The sequence below is a fragment of the Ochlerotatus camptorhynchus genome, unplaced genomic scaffold, assembly GCF_037179485.1.
Source record: "Ochlerotatus camptorhynchus isolate MF236.1 unplaced genomic scaffold, CSIRO-AGI_Acam_v1.1 ptg000203l, whole genome shotgun sequence".
Taxonomy (NCBI): Eukaryota; Metazoa; Arthropoda; class Insecta; order Diptera; family Culicidae; genus Ochlerotatus; species Ochlerotatus camptorhynchus.
Genome location: NW_027040693.1, coordinates 3587700 through 3596182, shown reverse-complemented (window position 1 = coordinate 3596182; position 8483 = coordinate 3587700). Strand labels below are relative to the sequence as shown.

Here is an 8483-nt window from a genome sequence, read left to right as displayed (position 1 = left end):
AGCAGCAGAGCAGCAGAGCAGCAGTACCAGAGCAGCGGAAGCAGAGCAACGGCAGCAGAGCAGCGGCAGAAGAGCCTGGGGGCGAAAGGGCAACTACGCCGAGTGCGTTGGTGCCAGTGCTCCGGTATACTGGGCCGCCGTCATGGAATGCCCAGCTGCAGTTCTCAGTCGGTCGTATTCACCGTATGCTCCGCAAGGGCAACTACGCCGAGCGCGTTGGAAAAATGGCCCTTTTCAGGGCCACAACATTATCAAGAAAGAGTTTAACGATTAATTTGCTAATGCCTTTCCGACACTTTTTTCATATGACTTTCATCGGCCTCATGATATTCATGTGATTTTGTGGTGGGATTTTTAGCTATGTGAAATTCACATGGTTTTCATCCATTAGATACCTATGTGTTAAATTTTTTGAGTGTATGCTTCGGCAATCAAAATAAAGTTTGCATGATGGAAGCGCACATCGTAAATTTCGTTCATTTTAGTAATAATTAAATTGCCTCTCTCCCCCTACCTTCTGGCAGTACATGAAAAGCCTTTTTGAGAGGGGAATTTTTCAAAAGGATGCCGATTAAAATAATGGGTACCATTTTCTGAGGATGAGATGAGGACGATTCGTCATCCATATGAAGCGTGTCACGATCATTCCCAAGGATTCGTGGTTAACGCGTCTTATTTCTCTGTTAATACCGGTTAAACTCAATAAGAGGATTGTGATCGACTGGTTCCTCTCAAAATATCTGTTTGGATTTCATCCGAAGTTTCGGTCGCATATATTGTGCCTTTTTGAAGGAATCTTTTGGACTCTATATGTTGGTAGAATGTTCTACTTTAGTATTTTGTGTTCACCTACTAACCAGGCTCGGTTTTATTGTTCTATGAGCCCACAGTATAGGCGTAATAATAATCTAGAAGTATCGCTTCAATACGATTAACCGGTTGGCTAAGCAAAGAAGACCGGAAGCCCCAACGGTAACGGTAAATGTTGAGCAATGAAGGAACAATACAGTTCAGAATCAGCGGTCCGAGGAAAACCTCTTTTGAAGTTACTAGTCAAATCAATCAATTTATTGAAGGCAAGCAGTTCACGTCCAAAGCGGAGAGTAAGGTACACTTACCGGGATCCAGTAAACCGATGTCACGTAGGTAGTTAATTCACTTCCAGAGGTACTAATACCTTATCAGAAATCACACCACACTTCAAATTGGACGCACACCACGATCATTTCTGAAATCTCAACCGTAATTTGCTAATGAATGTCATTCCACTGCATCAATGTAGGCCATAAATCCAGAACCACCGCAGCTCTGCAAGGTAGGGGAAATGGATCTGAGATTGGGCCCATCACTAAAAATCTGCTATTTACCAATCTTATCCATATGAACGCGTCGTTGGGACGGTACTGATGGCTATTTTAGGGCGCTATTGAAAATTTAGTCGATAGTTTAATTTTAGATATGGATGGAATGATAACACTGCACTGGTTAATTCTCGATGAACATTTCAAATGGTCCTATCTGCTTTGATCGATTCTCTTCATCGACTTTCTCTTTCGTCAATCACTCAGCTGCAAAACCATTCCTTGTTGTATTTGACGTTTTGGACGCTAGATAAGAACCTCCTTTATCAAACTATGTGGTAGAATTAGCGCGAAATAGGTTTGCATAGCAGTGGTTATGAAAAGAAAAATTCGATGAAGAGAATCGATCATAGCAGATAGGACCATTTGAAATGTTCATCGAGAATTTCTTGGAAATCAAGACACGCCTACACTAATCAACCATCATCGAACCTACTCGATGAGGATATCCATTAACTAGGGAGAGCATGACAGAAAGATTCAACCTTGTTTTTAATGGATTCATTTTATCACTCCTTGCGCACCACGAAGGAAACTGTTTTGAAAACGAAACTCTTTACCATCAAATTTGTCGTCCTGAAAAGGACGGATTTTGTTAAAGGGTGGGAACTTCGATCGAATTTAGGCCTTCTTTTCGGTCTTCTTGGGCAACAGGACGGCCTGGATGTTTGGCAGGACACCACCCTGAGCGATGGTCACTCCGGAAAGAAGTTTGTTCAGCTCTTCGTCGTTGCGGATGGCCAACTGCAGGTGACGTGGGATAATTCGGGTTTTCTTGTTGTCACGGGTGGCATTTCCTGCCAACTCGAGAACTTCAGCGGCCAGATACTCCATCACGGCAGCCACGTAGACGGGAGCACCGGCTCCAACACGCTCGGCATAGTTGCCCTTTCGCAGTAGACGGTGAATACGACCGACTGGAAACTGCAATCCAACAATTAATTATTTTCCGGATTTTCCCAGATTTTTTAAATTTGTTGCTTTAGAGAATTTCCAGCCCAAAACGAAAACCGGTTGGAAATGAGCGTTTCCGAATTCAGTCCAATAGAGGCGATGGGGGCAAGAAGACCATACGGGGCGAGATGGGCCACCGTTCGTTTGGACATAATACCTATGAACTCAATCTATTTTTTTTACAAACTTGTTGAAAAGGCTTCTAATATGCATCTCCATGAAAACCGTATCAAAATTCAATTACATGTCTAAGATAATAATGGAAATGTAACATTAGCTCAAAATCTCTAGAATATTATAAGATATGCAGTCAAGAAAACAAGCATCGCATTCACTATATTACATTTTACTGATCCGCTGGTTCTACAGCGAGCAATACACGTAACTGTTGCTAAAAGAACTTATGTTTCTATTTCACTTGATTCCTGCATGTTATTTTCTAGTGAAAACCTTAACTTTTACTAGGGTGCTGAAGGCCCTATACGGTAAATGAATATGACTCATATTTGAATCCCGATCACTCAGATTCGCAAAAACTTAAGTCACTCATAGAATGAGAAAATGTTTACTCAAATATGATTAAATGTCATTCAAATATGAGTAAATTTCTCTCAAATATGAGAGATATTTGTTAAAAATTTACTCATTCTACGAGTTATCTACGCTTTAGCGACTTTGAGTGAGCGGTACTCAAATATAAGGGAAGCGACTCTATCTAAGATGCAGGGAAAATTTTGCTCTGCTGTTGCGCGATGTCCGCACACTTATTAGATAGGAGGAAGATTGATTAGGATTTTAAAGATTGGCTGCAAAAAGGTGGAGAAAAATGCAAGTAGATGGATTTAGATGCAAGATATGAATAAAGATTTTTCGTTGATGGATTCGCTATCGTGAGATGTTTTGACTATCTTAAATTGAGATTTAGATATGACGTTTTGAAGGGAGGATTGACTGCAAACTATATCTAAACAACCAAAATTTGAGTAGGATCTACTCATATCCGTCAAAAGTAGGGCTACCGAAAATTGAGCAAACAAAGTTGCAACTGACAAGATGACAAATGAACAACATCGTTCGGATTCAAGTCGATGTTTTCCATTCGTCATCTTGTTAGTCAAAACTTTGTTTACTCGATTTTGGTGTACCCTACGTTTGACGAATATGAGTAGATCCTTCTCAAATGTAGGTTGTTTAGAAATAGCGTGTGTACCGTTTCGACCCCTCCTTTCACGCAAATATTAACATTTTTGTTTACGGGTCTCTCAAATACCAAAACAAAGTTATCAAATAAAGTTCGTAAGCCATAATTAGGAACAAGCATCAAAATTATGTCGGGGAAAAGTTGGCTTCGGCAATACCTTAATCTATTATCGTCAGGGGGGTAAACAAAGTCCTAGAGCACTCAAATTTGGCCAAAAGTTGCTCTGAAACAAAATGTATCCACATGCCAAAATTGAGCTCTCAAGGACGTTGTTTGCCCCCTGACGATAATAGGTTAAGGTATTGCCGAAGCCAACTTTTCCCCTCCCTAATGTTCGGTCTATAGTAATAAAGTGCTAAAAGCGCTAAATGTTTTAAATTCGCAGTAAGAGTGTAAAGTGCGATATTGATTTATTAGGCTAGCATGTTACAAAAAGGTAGGTTCTTTCAATTCATGAAATTATCTAGTTTTTTGATGACCATCGAAGTGTAGATTTTTGTTAGTGCAATAATACGGCAAGATCATGGCGTCTAGGAATCGAAAATTAATAAAATTTCACTACAATTAGACTAGGCTGAAATTACATCCCGTAACCCTACCATTTTCGATCGCAACGTTTTCTGATATACGGCAAATTAGGTCCTAAGTAACATTGACAGATTCTCTTCGTCGACTTTCTCTTTGAATTCCCACGGCATTCCCACATTCCCACTTATTTTCGGCACACAGATCGATAGAAGAAGCTTTTATGTATCATCTAACACGTCAAACAGATCAAGAAACGGTTATGTGCTGAAGCTATAAACGAAAGAGAAAGTCGACGAAAAGGATCGATCAATGTTACTTAGGACCTTATCGGAGACATCATATCAAGAAGACTGGCAACTTTGCCAGAATCCAAGCGACAGATACAACAGCGCTGCGCTTGAGTGAAGGTGGTAGCAACGCATAGAAAAATGAGCAAATACATTAACCTTTCTTCCGACCCAAGTAGCAATTTAGATGCTATAAAACCGCGATAAAACTTACAATGTTGCTTGGGGTGGACGTAATCTTTGCTATCAAATTCGTTCGAAGAATTTACCTTTGAGCGGCAGATGACGCGATTGTACCTGTTGAGACTAGATGAGACTCACCCTAGTGGCTCAACCAAGACTCCCGGATAACTAGCTCAGTAGCATGAGACCCCTGAACTGTGTCACAGGGCCGGCATGCTACTGGGTAATCCGGAGGGGCTACGCGGAACAAAGTGGATTTCTCTAGTGATGGTGAAATTAATTGAAAGCTAAAGTGTGGGTGGAAAAAGTCTATAAATTTATTGAAATAGTATTATGGTGAGGATGGTTTTATTGAGCTATTGTGGAGTGTGTTCTATGGGTTTCTTCTTCTTTGGTACGTACCGGTGGCGTTTACTGGACGATGGCGAGCGCTCGCGGGTGGTGATTGTGTTGAGGCCGATGTTGTTTGACCGCGATGGCGGTCCTTGGCTTGATCACTCCGTCGACAATGGCAGATCGGTGGCTTCAACTGGGCTGAAAGATGGCGCCTGGTAACTGGAGCTGTGGTCACGACAATGGCGGATCGGTGGCTTGTTTTTGAGCGTTGCGATGGCTGTTCGTAACCAGGGAATGTAGCGATCCCTGTGAAGCTACCAAAGTAGCCTTTTCTGTTGGCAACGGCGTCTCCCTTCGTTGGCAAATATCAGTTGACCGTGACAAGGCCACCTTGTTCGAGCCGAGAAGGGTCTTCCTCCTTAACGATTAGGACTTCCGCGTCCGACGATGCTCTCCTTTCTGGCAATTATAAGCCGGAGAGTGGAAGGTCCTTGAGTTTGAGTCCAAGACAGTCGAGACTGACTTGGTCGAAACGTGCCGATCGTGAGGATATCCGTGGAACAAATAAAAAAGGCCTGAAGGACAAATGGTTGTTTAAAACCAAGCCAAAATCAAATTTGGTCAAACTCAGTTACCTGAACGGAACAGAAGGAGGTTGTTCAATGCACTTTTAGGCACTTTTTTCCATTCACTATAGTATTGACTCCACTCACGTCTTGTACGCACGAACGCCGGTATACTTCTGGGAAATGGTTGACCATCCCAGCTATCAAAAGCCCTCCTTTTCCCATCCAGTTTTCAATTCATTCCTTATTTCCTCCATTTTCCTTCCTTGTAGCTTATCACCACCCATCCATATATTCCGTCTCGAATGAACTAAATTCTCCTCTTGTAGGGGAACAGTTTAAAGAGACGTTAATAGACGTATCCACCCATCCATATCATCTCCTTCGCCTATTCAGTTTTTCTACCACAGTTGATCACAGCACCCTTTCGATCCTGTCTCGCCCAATTAAGTCTATAAAAATATCAATTTCAATCTAATCCTACTAACACAAACTTATACATTTTTTTAATTTACAGCAATTTTACCAAAAATCCTACTGATCATACTAGCCCAACACGAACACTAAAACAACACTACAGTTTCCTAAAACAACATGCACAAATTAAAACCTAGGACATTGTAACTAAACGGTTACACTGTCTCAGAGCGTTCGTATTAGAAAATGGAGGAGGCTTCAAGTATCGGGACGAACAAGGGTTCATCGACCCATTCCCCGAAGGACTTCGAGGGACTCGAACACGCTGCTATAACAACGACCGAAGCTGCCAAACCCAGTACGCCATCATGTAATACCTCTTCTCTCTCTGTTGGGTCATCCCTGCCCTGAGTGGGTGGAACTTCTACACCTGCCCTTGGTGGGGCTCTGTCTCATTCAGCATACAACATCAATCTGTCAGCTGGCTCCGACTATCACGATGGATCGGACACCTACGATATAGAACTACCCGTCGACCAGAGTGGCAGTCACCGTCGCGATGACACTAGCTCCACAATCACAGCGCGCTCGTACCCCACTCCTACCTTACCTAAGCCAGTAAACTTTATCCTGCAGTGGAACATTAACGGGTTCCTGAACCACATTGGTGATCTAGAGCTCCTTTGCCACGACGATCCCCCCCTGGGTCATTGCACTCCAGGAAACTAACAAAGCGACAACAGACCAAATGAACCGCTCTCTAGGCGGTAAGTATACGTGGACAGCTAAACGGGGAAACAACTTCCGGCACTCCGTGGCCATCGGGGTTTTGAAGACGATACCTTTCCAGGTTGTCGATATGGACTCCGAGCTTCCCTTACTTGGTGTCCAGCTGGCGGCACCGGCGAACATCTCCGTCGCATGTGCATACCTGCCATGCGGACGGCTGCCAAACCTGCACGATCAACTCAGCGAAGCCATAGCTAAACTACCGGAACCGCGCATCCTGGTTGGGGATCTGAACGGGCACCACCCAAGCTGGGGCTGCCCCCACTCCGACCCTCGAGGTGATACCCTGGTCGATATTTTCGAGAAGGAAGACATGGTGATTCTGAATGACGGTGTGCCCACGTACTTTAACGGGCGGCATACTTCTGTCATCGACGTCTCTGCTGTCAGCCGCTGCTTTGCCGGAAAAACTCAGTGGAGCGCGAACACTGATCTCTATGATAGTGACCACTACCCCATCAAAGTTCAAATTTCGACCGCTATCTTCCCGATGACAACACGGAGGCCCCGATGGCGCTATGAACAAGTGGACTGGGATAGCTATGGTGAAGCCTTTCAGTCCTTGTTACTACAGCGTAATTCGAACAGCATTGAAGACTTTTCAGAAGTGGTATACGAAGCAGCAACAGCAACCATCCCAAAGACCAGCAGCGTTCCGGGGCGAAAAGCGCTACGCTGGTGGAATGAAGATACGAGGAAAGCCGTTAAAGCCCGGCGTAAAGCACCATGAGTTGCACAATCAATGCCGGCAAGAAATCCGTGTCGCCAAACGAACCAGCTGGATGGACTTTCTGGAAGGAATGAATTCGTCACAGTCTTCGGCTGACTTATGAAGGCAAGTCAACGCCCTCAGTGGGAAACGGCGCATGACACCGCTCCACGTACAGATTAACGGTGAAGCTGTTTCTGACCCTGCAATTGTAGCGGACGAACTCGGCTCGTACTTTGCCGATCTCGCAGCCATCGAGAAGTACGAAGACGAATTCAAGCGGAAAGCTAAGCCTTCGACGTCATCCATTGCAAGTTTTTCTGTTTCTTCTGACGCTGGTAACTCGGACATCAACCAGGCATTCTCCTGGCAGGAATTGCAGCATGCCCTCCGCTGCAGCAACGGAAAGTCGGCGGGTCCCGACGAAATCGGGTACGGTCTACTCAAGAGGTTACCAACGCCAGGCCAGCTACGGATGCTGGAGCTTTTCAACAAGCTCTGGCTCACCAACTCGTATCCAGCGTCGTGGTTAGAGAGCTTAGTCATCCCCATCCCAAAAGCCAATGAAACAACCCGTGAAGCTAGCAAGTTCCGGCCAATAGCCTTGACATGCTGTATGGCCAAGGTCCTGGAGCGAATGGTCAACAGGAGGCTAAAGCATTTCCTTGAAGCCGAAAACCTTCTAGACCATCGACAGCACGCCTTCCGTCAAGGGTACGGAACGTCAACTTATTTTGCAACATTAGGGGAGGTCCTCAAGAGTGCCAACGATAGCGGTCTCCATACCTTGAAGGCCTTCAACAGGACGTGGACGCCCCTCGTCTTAGAGCAGCTTGTCAACTGGGGGCTGTGTGTGTTCATCAAAAATTTCCTGACCGATCGCTCTTTCAGAGTCGCAGTGGGCAACACGAGGTCCCAGCTTTTCAGAGAAGAGACGGGCGTCCCTCAAGGTTCAGTTATCGCCGTTACCCTCTTCCTTGTGGCCATGAACGGAGTTTTCGTGTATGCAGACGATGTACTTATCGTAACTACCGGCCCAACAGCAGCACGCAACAGGATCAAGGCCCAGGCAGCAGTCTCCGCTGTAGCCAGGTGGGCCAGCGCGGTAGGTTTCCAGCTTTCGGCCACGAAAAGCGTCAAGTGCCACGTGTG

General features: G+C 44.8%; 1 protein-coding gene across 1 annotated transcript; it reads right to left on the bottom strand.

Annotated features, from left to right (window-relative positions):
- Positions 1–1982: 1982 nt before the first annotated feature.
- LOC135702928 (histone H2A-like) lies at positions 1983–6200 on the bottom strand. Its single transcript, XM_065223981.1, has 2 exons — positions 6189–6200; positions 1983–2285 (listed from the first exon to the last, which is right to left on the bottom strand). The coding sequence occupies exons 1-2, from the start codon at positions 6198–6200 to the stop codon at positions 1983–1985; spliced, it is 315 nt and encodes a 104-aa protein (XP_065080053.1).
- Between the last annotated feature and the right edge of the window lie 2283 nt (positions 6201–8483).